The sequence below is a fragment of the Marmota flaviventris genome, chromosome 20, assembly GCF_047511675.1.
Source record: "Marmota flaviventris isolate mMarFla1 chromosome 20, mMarFla1.hap1, whole genome shotgun sequence".
In the NCBI taxonomy this organism is placed as follows: Eukaryota; Metazoa; Chordata; class Mammalia; order Rodentia; family Sciuridae; genus Marmota; species Marmota flaviventris.
In genome coordinates this window covers 3475952-3491651 of record NC_092517.1, presented here as the reverse complement: position 1 = coordinate 3491651, position 15700 = coordinate 3475952, and the positions used below count along the sequence as shown (strand labels likewise).

The following is a 15700-nucleotide window of genomic DNA, read 5'->3' as shown; positions in this document are numbered from 1 at the left end:
GGTTTACTACCTGCCTAGATGAAAATATCCCCAGCTCATACATTCGTTCTTCTTTCAGAGTCTCTGTGTGATTCTGGTGTAAGGAGCACTGAACTAGGAAGAATGGGAAGGCGGCAGCAACAAGTTACCATTTGTAACAATATCTCCTAAGATCATTCCAGCTGGCTCAGGAGGACCCTCCTCCTCAGGGTGCAGTGCTGCTCAGAAGATTGTGGTTCTCTTCACAAACCTGAGAAACCTGCAGATCTGCCTGGCCTGTCTCCTTCAAGACAGGCTGTCACATGACCTGTGTCGGTCACTGATATGTGAGCAACAGTGACAGACATCAATTCCAGGCAGTGCCGCTGAAAGCAGAAGTGCCTTCCAGCTCTGCCTACCTGTGGGAGCTTCCTGGAGCTGCCGGAGAATTTACCAGAACTGGGTGCTCTCAGAAGTGTATTCTTTCATGATCCTAGGGGCTACAAGTCCAGCAACAGGGCCACATTCCTCACCAAGACACTGGGGACAAGTCCGTCCTTGCCTCTTCCAGGATCTGATAGTAGCTGGCAATGCCGGTGCTCCTGGCTTTGTAGATGTGTCCCTCTGATGTCTGCCTCCAATTTCAGGTGGCCTTCCCTTCTGTGGGTCTCCCCTGCAACTCCACCCAAACCTCCTTTTCCTCTAATGATGACACCCGAGTCACTGGACCACACACTGAAACCCAGTCCCACCCTCACCTTCATCTTTGATCACATCTACCTCCTTCCACATCAGGTTACATTCACAGGTGACAAGGGCTAGGAGTTGAAAATAGTTTCGTGGGGGACACAGCTTAACCTCCTATACCACCTACGTTGTCCATCATGTTAAAATGCAGTCTTCACCAACCAGGGCCGCTGAGTGGCTGGCTGAGACGGGTTTGTCTGCCGGCTCAGCTCGTTTCAGTCATACGTCCTCTGAACAGAGTGGCGGGCAGTTCACCTGCACCAGGTCCACGACATTTAGTGGATTTGTGTGAATTAAATATCTACACTGTGCATTGTCTGCTTGCAACCTGTCTCCAGACTTCCCTCTGCAGAATAATATATTCCTATGGACCACCAGTTATTTCCTGAGGGCTGGCTGTATGTGTATCTCTAAGCTGTGTGCAAGAGGCTTTCGCAGGAAATTAGACACGAGTCCTAATCAGGAGTGCGCATCTAATTGGGTGAGCAAACTAGAAAAGACCTATATCAGTGTTGGTTAAAATTTCCAGCAGAGACCTAGGTAGTAAAATTCACTAAGAGGTAACCCTAACAGGGCTCCCCGTCTAGTCCAGGTACTGTGCTTAGTATTTTACAGGTGTTGTTCCCTTAAACCCCCAATGAAGGTTGTTCCCTTAAACCCCCATGACTATAACCCATGAGACTAGTATTTTTGTCCTTTTACAGGGGAGAAAACAGAGGCTGAAAGAGGTCAAGGGGCTTGCCCAGTGGTCACAAAGGTTTCCTGTCCAGGTCCACCTGACTCATGAGCACATAACCCGGCTGGATCACGCCTTCAGTTCAGCAAAGCCTCGGCCGCCGTGGGGATGCAGGTCTATACTCCCAAACACACAGGTTTGGTTCTCCTGCAGGCTCTCCTGGGCTCCATGATCGGGGGGCAGTATCAACCATTCGAGGTAATAGAACAGAACAGAAAGCGACTCTTCAATTTTGATTTCATTGTTGGTAGGTCTGTCTTCCTAGGTTATTATATGGACTAATCCAAACTCGTTCTTTCATCTTTCCATTTGTAAGAATTGAAGTCAGACTCAATTTTCTGACTCGGCCACCAATTCAAAGCATTGTATCAAGAGCCTTCACTGCTTCTGTACAGCAATAAAACAATTAAAAGTCCCAGAGGGTGGCTGGGGATGTGGCGCAGTGTGAGGGCCCTGGCCTAGCATGTGCAGAGCCCTGGGTTTGATCCCCAGCACAGAAAGGGAAGAGGGCAGAGAAGAGTCCACAAAGAAGCAACATTAAAACAAACCAACCCTGTTTTTAAGTATTTCCAAACTTATTTCAAAAAAGCCTTATGAAGATGGTTTTCCCAACAGCCCTGTAAGAAACCAGCCACTTTGAAATCGGTTTTTTCCTATGTAGACAGAGCCTATTTTCTAGGCTTGGAGAAGCAGGGAATACCCAACCTGGCATTTAATTTAATAGTAGAAAATATGAAATAGACCATTATTTAAAAAAAAAAATGCAGGAATGTTGAAGTCTCCGTGGACTGGTTTTTGCATTTACCCGGCAGTGCTCCATGCTCCCGTTGGCATGGAGACAGGAAGGAAACTTTCCACCAGTCTGCCACTTGCTACTGTTTCCACTTATTTTACTGTGAATCCAATTTTAACAGTTTTTTAAAAGTTAAAAAAAAAGGGGGGGGGGGGGGAAGGTTGATTCCTTTTGTGTTTTCTGTTCCAGGATGTTTCTCAAACATGAAAACATGTGTTTAAAAAAAGGCTTTAGAAGTCCCTCAAAGATTTGGTTTTCTAAATATTCAGCTGCTTGACATTCGGATAATTGCCTCATCTTTTCTAATTTTTTTTCCCCTACAGTTTGTCTGAATGCTTTGGCATGAGGGAGCCCCACAGTCTGAAACTTTGTCCCAGCTCTCCTTACTGCATTTATTAAAGAGGCTGAAAGACACATCTGCTTTTCAACAACTTGTGGTCCTTAAGGGACAGGGGAAAGCAGAGATCCTGGCCATTGGGGAAAATCTGGGCATCCCAAAACCAGGGAGCCAGCAGGTCTGGTGTGGCAATGCCTACTTTGTCAAGGTGAACAGGGGGCTGGGGGACCCTAGGGTCGGAGATGGGGTGCACTTTGTGGCTGGTCCTCTCCGTGGAAGTCTAGAACCCAGTAGACAGTTCTTGTTGGCCTGAGTAAAAGTATCACAGTCATGCCATATGGCATCCTGAAAAACTGAAGAGTGATTTTCCTAGCCTGGAAAATTCAAGAGCAAGCGAGCTGCCTACCTGGGGCTAAGGGGGCCCCAGACTGGCACAGGAAGCCAGGCATTCTCATTTCCCCTTGGCATCGGTCTGCATTGTTCTGCCTGGGACTGGCGCGAAGCTGCAGAGAGAGAGAGAGTGCAGTGAGGAGATCAGGGAGGAGAGGGCTGGGTACAGATGTGAGCAGGAGGGAAGGCATTCCAAAGGAAAGACCTAAGGCTGCACAGCTGTTAAGGACCAACCCCTCGGCATGCCGGTCGTCGGGGTGTGAGATCAGGGGTGCTTTGCGCTCCCTTTGTTCTCCCCCAACCCACCCCCGCCCCGCCCTCCACGTTCCCAGGGCGTTTGTTGGTTGTCTGTCTTTCTGCTAAGTTGCTCTGCCGTGGGACAGAGCGGGTGCAGTACCTGGCAGGCAGTGGGCGCCTGGAGCACACTTGCTGAACGCGGGAACAGTTTTGGGGCCTCGGTGTGTCCCAGCCCGCGCGCCCTGTGTCCTGGGCGCCTGGCACATACTAGGCGCTCCCTAACATCTGCAGAGCAAATGATCTGCAAGTTGCGGGCGCTGGCACGTGGGGTTTGGGAAACAGGGCAGCCACCGAGCGTCTCCGAGACCCCAGGAGCGCAGCTCTGGGCGCGTGTGGGGGGCGCTGCCAGCGTGGCACCCGAGGGCGCGCGGGGCGCCGGCACGTGCGCGGCCGGGGCGCGGGCCGCGGGGTGGGCGCGGGGCGAGCGGGGCGTGTGGCGCGCCGTGCCCGCGTGCTGCCGGGCGGGCGTGAGTCACGGCGGGCTCGCCTTTATAACCGCCGGAGGCTCGCGGGAGCCGCCGCTGCTCCTCTCCTCGCCGCAACCGCCCCAACCGCCGCGCGGCCCGGGGCGCCATGAGGAGCCCGCGCTGCGTCCCGCTGCTGCTGCTGCTGCTGCTGCCGCCGCTGCTACTCACGCCCCCCGCCGGGGACGCCGCCGTCATCACCGGGGTAAGCCGCCCGCCGGCACCTGTCGCCTGGGCATGCCGGGGCTCGCCCAGGGAGGCGCGGGACGGGAGCCCAGGGCGCGCGGGCAGCGTGGCCCGAGCGGGACACCTGCCCGGGACACCTGCTCGGGACGGCCTTTGGCGCACGGGGGAAAGTGCCCTGCCCAGCCATGGGGGTCACCCGCCACCTCCGCCACCAGCTGCTCCCAGCGACCTCACCCCGCTCCCCCGCAAACCTGCTCTGTGCTCCTCTGTCAGGCGCGTCTGTCTGTCTGGCAGAAAGAAGTCTCTTTCTCAGCCTTCTCAGGTACTCTTCTCAGAGTTGCCTCTCGAACCTTGCATTTTAATGACCGCCCCTCCCTGAGTTGCAAAGCAGCAAGAGGGAAAGAGGAATACCCCAGGTCCCCGGGTCCTAGTCCAGCATGGAAGGACTTTGCTCCCCGGGTGTCCTCCACAAGAGCCCTTGGAAATCACTTGGGTCAGGGCTGTGTCTGTGCAATCGCAGGCTCTTCTCCTGGATTCTTGAGGTTCTCCCTGTAAAGTGTCCCGTTGATGATGGAGTCTGGGCCACTAGATGTGTCAACTTCCAGAGGGCGTCCCGAGTGGCTTTGGAAGCAGCCACTAGTTCAGTCCTCTCCTACTGGCAGCTGTGGTCCGTAGGCGAATCTGAAGAATGAGTTTACAGCACACAGTTTTTAAAAGCCTCTTGTAGTTCACCATCATCACTGCAAAACCGCTGCTGTTTGCTGGTTGTGCCTGTGTTCCACTCTTTTCCTAAGTGTTAAAGTATTTTGCTTCATTGCGTTAAATTCATTTATTTCGTTAAGTTACTTGAAACATCAAAGTGCATTTTGTGTGTTTAAATAACACATGTATTTGAAATGATGTATTGGGAAATGCAGTAAGGCTTAACTCTCTGTTCTAATTGGTCACAGTGCTGACAGCATTTGGTCAGACCCAAAAGATATTTAATTATAAACTTGTGGTTTTATTAGAGTATTTTTAAAACAAATTATCTGTATAGATTGTCAGTGGCCAGTCTGTGTGGCTGAACAAAAGGACTTAGGGGGTTTTTTGACACATGAGAATTGAAACATTGTGGAGTCTTTCTCCTCCCTCTTCCCTGCTGGCTCATTTTAAATGTCTACTAATCCTGTGTCCAAGGTTCCTTTGCTATATAAGTATCTTTTTGTTCTATTCACAGGACAGCACTATTTGAATGGGTCTGCATGGGTTAGGGATGAAGGGCATTAGGAAACAGATAATTAAAAATAGATAAACTTATCTACTTCTTCCTAAGTTTTGTCCAAGAGCTGAACCTTTTATTACAAAAGAACATTTTCTCACCTTGGTTGTCTGTTACAGAGATTTAGACTTGGCTTGATACATAGTCCTATGCTTGCTATTGTTATTGTTTTAATTCAGTGCTACAAAAAGTTAAAAAAAAAAAAAAAAAACACAACTTCTCTAAAGCCATGTGGCAATAAAGTGTCATTTTTGTCTCCCTGACAGGAACCACCTAGATTCAACTGAAAAACTTAGTGACTTCTCTAGATGTGTTACATATATAGAGAATGTTAAACACCAGAGTGATTGATTGAGGTTTAAAAGATTCTGGCTAGATTTTTTATTGTGCTCTAAAAAGAGTGGGTGGGGCTTCAGAATTCAGGCTATCACCCATCTGTTGAAATAAAATACTGGCTGAGATTTCTACCCGAAGTATTTATTTTAGCAATATATGTAGGTATTTTGAAATTGATTCATATGTCCATAAAGATTTCTTAAAACATATTGGAAAAGTTTGTTGACTGGACATCTCACTTACGGAATGTGAAAGTCATGTACACGGGATTTCTGACACACGTACAAATGTTTGGATATTGTCCCATGAAATCCAAACCATCCAGAGTGAAAACTGTAGTTTTCAATGTACATACTCGATTTAAATAGAGAGAAAATTCTAAAGGAGGAAGTAAATAAACTTTAAAGCAAGATATTTCACTTTTAATGAAAAATAATGCTAAGAACATGTCCGTATATTTGTTTTGAGAAGTCATGGTTGGCCTCAAAACTGAGATCTTAGAAGGACTGTTTTAGTTGTTTACAATAAATGCACATTTAACTTTGTGCCTAAATTATAGCCTTTGTAGGCTCTTACATGTATAGCATGAGATGCTTTTACCTTATCACAAGTAAAACCCATTATTGCACACCATTTAGACAAAGCATCCCACTTTTTATTGGTTTTAGGAAAAAATAATCACTCTTTGGATCCATTTTATTAAAGACTTCATTGTCTCTGTTCAGCAGAGGATGGAAATTCCTCCATAGCTGAGTCCTTGTATTTATCTTGGGTTTTTATATTGGGAGCATGTGCTTGGAGTTACTGCCATGGACACTGCATTTGTTACTTGCACCTCTTAATCCTTTGAAACTATAGGATGCGCTGACTGTGAGATACAGAGTCACACCCTAAGCCACTCATTTCCACTTGACAAGCTGCTCATCTGAAAGAGGAGGCGCACAAGGCAAGAGTCTTGACCTGTCCATTCTCGACCTATGAGATCTTTTCATTTAAGGAGGAGATGGTGGCGGTCACGACAGTGGTGTGAGAAACACCAAGCCTCATGAACCAAAATGCAAACATTTGAAAGGGAAAAACGAACACGTCTAAAATTTACATTGGTGCCTTTATGGGTCTGGAGTGCTTCGTGCCAGATTTAGAAACCATTTAAATCTCTTTTCAAAACTAGGCCCAATGTATTCTGTAGTTAATAGTCACAAAATCTTGCAATTCGATTTATGTAGTTCCTAATGGCCACGTACCGTCTAAGACTAATATAGACTCACTCTTCAAGTTTAAAGCCAATTCAGCCATCAAGCTCTGGAAGAAGAGAGCTGATTTTATTTTTTAAAAAATCTTCTATTTAAAGGGTTCATAATGTGTAGGCCATTATTTAGTCTACTCTTGAAAAATCTATGCTGATCAGATTTTATTGTGGATATGTGCTAGCAGATGAAGCTTTTTAAATATATATATGTATATGTGTGTGTGTGTGGTTATTTAAAATCATAACATTTGGATATTTAAGGAGCATTTCCCTTCTAATTTTAGATTCCCCCACCCTGAGTCTCTCCCGCCGTCTGTATTTATCTGTTTGTTCCTTGAATTTCAGGCCTGCGACAAGGACCCCCAGTGTGGTGGAGGCATGTGCTGCGCTGTGAGCATCTGGGTTAAGAGCATCCGGATCTGCACACCGATGGGCAAAGTGGGAGACAGCTGCCACCCGCTGACGCGGAAGGTCAGTTGGCCTCATAAGGGTTCTCTTATGTTGCCCAGCCACCCCGAGAAAGACCTGTATGACGGGAACTGGGGACAGTTTGCTTGAAATTGGACGTCTGGAGAGATGACAATGGGAAGACAACTCTCTTTTCTCTCCCCTTTCGTTTCAAAGAACCAGGCTTCTCCCATCCACATCCTAGAGTTAGAGGCACTTCATCAGAATAACTTCTCCCATGCAAATTCACTTAGAAATTATTTAGGACAAAATATATAGGATACTCTACTATGCATCTTTATAGAAACCATAGTATAGAAGTTCTTGAAAAGACTTGTAATATCCAATCTGCTGATAAGGCACAAGAGAATAACCTTTGTGGTGGAGGAGGGGTTGTTATTATTTCAGAAATCATGGGTAATACCATTATCCTTATATCTTAAAAGCTCTAAATTTTACCTCTGTATCTATGGGATGCATTGTCCATGATTTTAGAGATTATTGTTATGTACATTTCCAACTTCCTTGCTCATGTAGCATCTCGCTCATAGTAATCTAAATGATGCTTTGGGAAAGTTATTGACAATGTGTAGGGTAGCCATGGGATTGTAGGAGTGTTTGCACAAAGCTTTAGGGGTGGGGTCCCCAGGCTGCAGCCTTGCCCCTCTGGAGGGGCCAGCAGGTTTGCATCACATCAGGAAGCAGAAGGGAGCAGAGAAGCTCGTGGAGCTGGAGGGGCCTTGCCTTCAGACTGATGGGTCAGCAGTGCCCTCCAGGGATGCAGGCTGCAGTGACTTCCTCTGGTTCCCCTCCTGGTTCCGCCGGTCAGTGAAATGCAGTCCAGGGGAATTGAGATGAGCCCCCAGCCAGGTAGCCTGATGGAGACAGAACTCTGGACACTCTCATTTGAAAACAGGTTGAGTGTCTTCAAATCAGATAGAATTGCACATTCTCTCTTACTTTTTACCAGGCGAGTTAGGGTTTCAAACTGCAATAGAATGAGACCTCTTTCCTCTAATCCATCTTGGAGTGAACACCGTGAAATAACCTACAGCCTGTTGGCAGAAGGGTCAGCTCTGTGAGCTGTGAGATGGATTCCCATTGACAGGGCCTCTCTGAAGGCTGCATTAGCCACTGGCTTTCCGGTGGCTGCCTTGTGAAATGTTTCCTGTTACGTTGGGGCCATTCCTGCCTGTGGTTTCACCATGCAAGACAGTACTGTCATTTCAAGGCATGACATGCACCTTTTATTCTTAGTCATTTCAAGACAGAAAAGGTTGCAAACGATTAGCTGTCCATGTCAATGCCAGACTCCCCATGGGCAGCTGAAGCTGGCCCTGTGCCCTGGGCATCGATCCCCATTTTTTTTTATCACATGTACTGAATGTGAGTCGTCCTTGGTGCACTTAAGTCGTTGGCCATGAAACGGTTGCTCTCGCCCTGTGCCTTGAAGGATCCTTGTTTCATGCAGTGTTGGAATAACTCCACTTGCCCTAGACCCTAAAATCTCGTGTCCTTTCCGAAAAGGACACCGTGTGTGATCTGTGTGCTAGTACCACTGATGGTTGCCGCTTGTCGAGGGCTGTGACGTGCCAGGTACTCCACACTGAGTACTGTGTGTGTGTGTTTCTTCACACTCACTGACTCCTGAGAAGCAGGTTTACTTTGGTCACAATGGAGCCTCCACAGGGCTCAGGAGCTAGTTGAGACTGCAGTCTACACTCGGGGACACACGTTGACCTTGGCTTCCTCCCGACTGACCACATGCCCCTTGACTTCACCACAATCCATGTGCTTGGGGGGATGAGTTGACCCTCCACAGGTCAACTCTAGTGCCCGATGGTTTTGCTGAGCTTCCCAAATGGGAAAGAACCAGAGGCGGCTTCCCCGGTTCATAGATAACTCAAGTTCAGGTGTACTGTCACGTGGACCAGAGAGCAAACGGAATCCGCCTCTGGTCACCTACGTGGACCTCCAGCGTTTGGTTTTCATCACAGTCTGATAGTGAAATCTTCAACTAAGGGACTGTGGTTTTCATGGTGAAATGAAGTGACAGAATAACACAGATACTGAAAGACAAGGCTTGGGGTCAGACTTTGACTTTGCCCCCATTCAGTTGTCCACTTGAAATGTGTTTCTAGAACTCAATTTTAACTTTTTTTTTTTTCCTGTCTTGAAACTAACATTTTCAAAGTCACTTTGATGATGTAAGAGTAAGTCATAGACTTGTTACAGATGAAATTAGCCAATTTGGAAAAGAAAGAAAAAAAAATCTAGTTTCTTCCAGAGTATCTCTCTGTTATCTTCCCTTCAAAACAGGTGAAAAAGAAAGTTGTTCCTGTAGAAACCCCTGGTGAACCTCGGATATGCGTTCAGTGGTACCCTAAAATTTAGTGCCCCTTAGTGGATGGGGACAATGGAGACACTGTTTGGTGGCTGTGAGCCATCAAAATGTGCTAAACAAAACAAACATATTTGATGGATGCCGCAGGGCTGTGGGTAGCACTGGATGGCCATCGAGGGCAGGGGACGTCATTTCAAATGCACCAGCTGACCTGCAGAGTTCACGGTCACTGCTCAGCTGCTATTTTATAATTGCATAGTTTTTAACTTTACACTTGATAATTTAAAAATAGAATAAAATAAATCCATCAAGAAAGAACTTGCTTTCAAAACATACTTTTAAGCAAATAATAGCTTTTCAAACAGGTATTCATTTAAAATATATTTTTAACAGTAAATGACATTGAGTCATGTCTACAGGAAATATTTCCCCTTTAAAAAAATATTCAAATTTCTATTAATCGCTATACTTTTTTATTTTGGATTATGATTCTCATAATAAAATCCAGTCATAAAATAATGGAAATACTTGAAGAACAAGGTTTATGGCAGATTTTCTATCCTATTTGGATTAATGTGATTAATATTTATATTTTATTGCTTAATATTTCCAACTTAAAAATTTAAATAACTGTTTCCTCCAATCTTTTATTGTTTTTTTTTTTTTTTTTTTTGGTGGGGGGATGGTTAACCAGGGATTGAACTCAGGGGCACTCGACCACTGATCCACATCCCCAGCCCTATTTTGTATTTTATTTAGAGACAGCATCTCACTGAAGTGCTTAGCACCTCACTTTTGCTGAGGCTAGCTGTGAACTCACGATCCTCCTGCCTCAGCCTCTAGTCTTTTAATATTTTTTTGTTTTTTGTGCTGGTGCTGAGGATGAAACCCAGGGCCTTGCCCCCTACTATGTAAGCTTTTTTAAGGTCATTTTAAAATTGACCTATACATTTCACTTTTTTGAGGAAATTTTTAAAATACAAACCTGAGACTTTTTCATTTTTTGAAAACCATTTATTGTAGACTTAAAAAATTATGAGTGGTTTCACTTTTAAAGCCATTGCATGCCCAAACCTCAAACACAGTTTCAGAATATGAGCTAAAAGACTGAGTAAATAACTTTAAAAATCAGTGACAGGTAGAAGAAAACACAACGTGCCAATGTCCTCATTGTCCCTGTCAGGCATGTCTTGAACCACCGTCCACCCTGAACCATGGTCACAGGTTCAAATCAGCAGACACTCGCCGGCCAAACCTGCCCTCATCTGACACGGGTTTTCTCCACCTTGGCCTTATGCACCCTTGGCTCCGTTTCTCCTGACGGGAGCATCTTGCTGAACCACAGTCCAGTGTCACACACAGGATTTCAGTGTCGGTTCAGGCCCACTGTTACCCGAACCCCACACCTGGCCTTCACAGAGGTGCTCTTCTCTCTTTAGGAGCACCACAAACAGGGGAAATCATGCCTGACATTCTGCAGTGGTAACTTCTAGAATCTGTCTGGAATTGCAGGCTCTGAGACCCTGGATTGAGCGATCCATTAATTCCAGAGTAAACCATCAAGTTTGGGCTGAATGGTTCAAATATGCACCTTTGGCAAACACTTTCTAGAGCTTGTGTGAGAAGACACCTGTTAGCTCTGTCATGTGGCACGTGGATCTAGAAGCAAACGGGCCAGTCCAGCCATGGGCACGCACCTGCTGGGGGGGATATCAGAAGTCTTGCTCTGTCACGAGGAACTCAAGATGTAAGGGGAGGAGGGAAATTCTCTGGGCTGGTGCATGGTACAAGGCTGGGGCGAGGAGGGGGAGCCAGGCTGGGTCTTGGAACCCAGGCACCAGGGTTGGAATGAGAAGAGGACCTGCAGCTCGGTCTGATCTAATCACTGTGTTAAGGTCCCCAGCAGCAGATCCACATTGACGTTTGCAGTCTTGGTGTCCTTAATAAGAAAAAGAATGCAAAGGTATTTTTGAAAGTTTTGCAAAAAAACATGTGGCTGTGAAATGAGGGGCCTGAGCCTCGGTTTTGCAGTGCCTCTGCCCCTTGAGTTTGGCAGCGTCAGTCATGCTGGGCCTACTGGCACCAGGACCCTAAGATGGTCACCTGTTGGCCCTCAGGAAAGGGCTCGCAGTCTCCACAGGAGGCCTGGGGCAGAGCTGGTGAGCCTGTAACAAATATTTTCTTGAGTGTCACTTGTCTACCAGGCCAGGGGCTAAGAGCTCATAAAGACAGTAAGGTGGACACAGCCCTCCCCCGCCCCACTGGCACTCGCAGTCAGGGCGTGGTGACAAAGAGCCAGGGCCTGGGGAAGCCAACGCCCGAATTTGGGAATGAAGGGGACCCAGCGATGAGGTGCTCTTCCCCTTGGCATCTAGGTGACCACAGTCGGGGGCATCCAGAAGCAGCCCTTTGCTCAAAACAGTGAAAAGCTGGCCCTGGGTTGGGGACAGTTGTCCTTGCAGCCTCCTGAGGCCTGAGCCAGGCCCTGGATGGTGCTGTTTTTCCTCTTGCTGCTTCCCTTGTGATCAGCATGACGAGGCGCGAGGACCCGCTCAGGGAGCTCAGAGGTGCTGAGGTCCAGCCACGGTCTCCCCTGGCATCCGTCCTACGTGGAGGACGGGTCATTTCCCATTCAGCCCTTGCTGTGTCCCCGGCACCTGTCATCAGCCCTGACATGGGGCATTCCTGGGTGAAGGAAGGAGGAAGGACGCTGGAGGTGTTGCGCTCTCTGTGGGCTCCTTTTCCCTGGATGGGCTGTAGGTTCTACTCAACCCCAGCACCCTTGGCCCTTGGGACTAGACCATGCTTTGTTGTGAGGGGCTGTCGTGGCCATTCAGGATGCAGGCAGCTTGCTCTCCCTCTCTATAGGGGTAGGCATCCCCCCCCCCCCAGCTGGGGGCAAGCAGGTGTCTGGAGAGAGCCTGGAATCTCTCCGTCAGAACCGCCCCTGCTAGAGGGCCCTGGCTTGGGCAGGAGTTTAGGTGCCTTGTTGAAAGGAAGCTCCAAGTTCCAGGGTTGAATGGCCTCGGCCAGCACAGCTGTGCCCACCTCCTCCCATGCTTGGGGGCAGCAGATGTCCCTGCAGTGCACCCTTTGAGTCACACAGTGATGGAACCGTTCTGAGCACCAGCCCTGGGCTGAGCAACGGGCAGTGTGCCTGCAGGTAGATGGTGTGGCCAGAGCCCCAGCAGAGGTGACGTGTCCCCAGGCCAGAGGGCGCCGCGGCTCATGCCAGGCCCAGGTTGACCACGTACCTGCCCTCCCGTTGCCTCCCGTTCTTCCCTTTGTGTGTATTGATCTCAGTCGTCTCCCTGACCCTTCCAGAACCATTTTGGAAATGGGAGGCAGGAAAGAAGAGAGAGGAAGAGAAGAAGAAGGAAAAAGGAGGTAAGGAGGAGGTGAGCCTGGTGCCAGGAGAGACCCGCCCAGAGCTCAGCCTTGGGCTGCTGCACCCACAGGGTTGGTCCACCCATGAGTCTGACCCTGGAGCGGGGCTGGAGTGGCCTGCCCTGACAAGGACAGCCCTGGACAGAAAGGCAGAAACCTCTCTGTGAGGCAGAAACCTGCTCAGTGGATTCCTACTTGATGAGGCCTCCTGACAGGAGGAAGCCCTGGGCTCAAAGCAGGCGGGACACAGGTCTCCACCTGTTTGAGCTACAGGAGGATCCTCACCTCCTTCGTGTCACCCTGAATGAGCCACTTGCCATCCCGTCTCCCTGAGCCCCTCACATCTCCAGGCCTGGGGTTAGATTTTCTCCAGAGCACTTGCAAGACCTTGGGCAGGAGGTGAAGAAGGCCCTCTTCCAGGGGAGAGCTGGCTGGGGCCCTCCTTGCTCTAGGGATGACCTGTACTGAGCAGACCCACTGCCACGGGCACAGCGCCCCACCACTCACCGGCTTCTGGCTGAGCCTCCTCCCCAGCTCCACTGGTGACTTGAGCTAGGCCCCTAGGGTGACCCTGGGGACCAAGTACACCTTGTTCTGCTGGGCCAGCTGTAGCCAGGGCCAGTTGGTTCCATTTCTGCAAAGCGAACCTGATTCTTCCCATCATCGTGCTCCTTTCCTCTTTCACCTCGGTGTTTTGAGTCCTAGCGTCCGCGGCAGAGGTGTGAGTTGGCATGTGACTTGCTGGCTGTGCGTTGACGTCTGCTCACTGAATAGCTGTGAATAGCTGTGGCCAGGACCCGAGTACTGGGCTCCTCTTTAGGGGCTTCAGGAGTGGGACACTAAAAAGAAACAAAGGGAAAGGCGAAAGGTTGGTGTCTGGGGTCCAGCTGGAGGCCAAGCCCCAGGTCCACCGTGTGACCTCGACGGCTTGCCGAGCTCGCTCTGGGCCTCGGCGTCTCCCCTGTCACACAGGTGTCATTAAAGCCTTTTCCATCTTCACGAGTGTCTGCAAGGATGGAAAGCGCCACAGACAGGAGGCACCGAGTGTTCCGCGCACTGCACGGCGAGAGCACCCAGGAAGCTCCATTGCTCTCAGAGGGGCGGCTTCCAGGGCTCATGGGCTCTGAAGCTGGTCCCCTGACTCCGTGCCCCTTTTTCTTTCAGGTTCCATTTTTCGGACGGAGAATGCACCACACCTGCCCTTGCCTGCCGGGCTTGGCCTGTGTGCGGACTTCATTTAACCGCTTTACTTGTTTAGCCCACAAGTGATGGCTGCAGAGAAGGAACTTTCCACGTGCACAGGGTCCAGAGGCCTGCGGAGCCCGACTTGGGATCCTGCCCGACCAGCAGCGCCGGAGAGGAGCGCGCCTGGCTTCCAAGTAACATTTCATCTTTGATTTTTCAGTGACTTTTTTTTTTCCCCCGTTGAAAGGGAATTTTAATTTTGGACAGAAATGTGAAGAGCAGAGCATTACGGCACCGATTCTCATTTCCCTGTTGGGTTTTGGTTTGGTTTGGCTTTGTTAGTGCCAATAACTCACCCACTTGTACAAAAATGGGAATAAGAATTGGTATTTTGTTACAGGAACATTTTCTTTTTTATCCACCCCTCTGCTCCATTCTTGCCTCTGTGTCTGTGTGTGTGCGTGTGTGTGCACGCACGCACACACACAGTGTACACACACACACACACACACACACACTCTTTGGTCTTTGTCTCTTAAAGATATCTAAGGCCTTGTTTCTTCCCCATTTCCCTCTCTGCCCTATTGGCGTTTTTAAGAGAGAGTTCTGTGTCCTGTGTCCTGTTGGTGGACTCCCTGGTGAGAGCCTAGCTGTCCCCCGGATCCTTCAGTGAGAACAAAAGGGGACCCCAGAGCCAGGCACTCCACACTCTTCCTCGGCAGGGGGGACTGGGAGGGCCTCTGGAAGCCTCCTGACCCGGCCATCCTGGTGGGCCTCAGTTCTGCTATGAACTGGGGCGGCCAGAATCAGTGGGAAACCACGTGGATCCAGTCCCGATTCCTAGATTTGGGGTTTTTCTTGAGTTAAAGAAGTCATTTCCAATACAATAGCACATGTATTCTTCCTTTTTTTTTATGAAGTTTACATTTTAAAAAGTCCCCTCATTAGAGATGTTCTAAAAAATATGTCACTGGGGAAGAAGTACTCATTGTAATCCAGTGTAAAGCTCTCTAGCTACCATTTTTAAATCAATATTGTTACAATTTAAGCTTTGTTGCCATCAGAAGTTCTTTTGCAATGGATTGCCTGATATCCTGTCCTGTGTAACGTGTGTCAATATTGCTGTGTGAAAATTCTGTATCAGAATAATGGCAGTACTGTACGGCACTTGATTTACTTTAAGACTCTATTTTCACTTTTCTCCTGGTTGTCATTTTTCTTACAAGCACATTCCTGTACAGGCCACATGCTAAAATGGGCAAAGACACCTCCAAGGTTGGCAAAAAATTATCCTCCTGTGATGTGCGTTTTTATTTTACATCCAGGACCATGGTGTTTGCATGGATCGTAAGGTAGTACCGACAAATAAACTATGTGCACGTCAGTGAAGCTCTGGAGTATGAAGGGACATTGCCACGTCCCAGAGCAGCAGGCCTGGCACGGACCGAGGGTTAGCCCTGTGCTGGAGCTCTCGTGACGGAGCCTGTGTGGTGGGTGGGCAGGCAGGGCACTGGGTTCTGCTGCACAGTGGTGCCAAGGCCACGTGGCCTCGAGAACCCCACCAAGTGTTGCAAATTGACTTA

General features: G+C 48.7%; 1 protein-coding gene and 1 long non-coding RNA gene across 7 annotated transcripts in view; one reads left to right on the top strand and one right to left on the bottom strand.

Moving 5' to 3' along the window:
- The window catches only part of Prok2 (prokineticin 2), a 45964-nt gene extending 30647 nt beyond the window's left edge, over nucleotides 1-15317 (top strand). For 3 of the 6 annotated variants that reach the window (XM_027931822.3, XM_071605890.1, XM_071605889.1), the window contains 5 exons: nucleotides 59-1186; nucleotides 1410-1577; nucleotides 7100-7225; nucleotides 12870-12932; nucleotides 14097-15317. In XM_027931822.3, coding sequence (XP_027787623.2) covers nucleotides 1106-1186; nucleotides 1410-1577; nucleotides 7100-7225; nucleotides 12870-12932; nucleotides 14097-14201 — 543 coding nt within the window. In that variant the 5' untranslated portion in view covers nucleotides 59-1105 and the 3' untranslated portion in view covers nucleotides 14202-15317. Of the gene's footprint in view, nucleotides 1-58; nucleotides 1187-1409; nucleotides 1578-3736; nucleotides 3928-7099; nucleotides 7226-12869; nucleotides 12933-14096 lie in introns of those variants that run through there. The other 3 variants (XM_027931823.2, XM_027931825.2, XR_011705554.1) reach the window with 3 other exon arrangements.
- On the bottom strand, nucleotides 2308-4759 carry LOC114089867 (uncharacterized). The gene is made up of 3 exons (XR_003582261.3): nucleotides 4160-4759; nucleotides 3359-3483; nucleotides 2308-3074 (listed from the first exon to the last, which is right to left on the bottom strand). It is a non-coding gene; the product is annotated as an uncharacterized lncRNA (long non-coding RNA).
- Nucleotides 15318-15700: the final 383 nt, after the last annotated feature.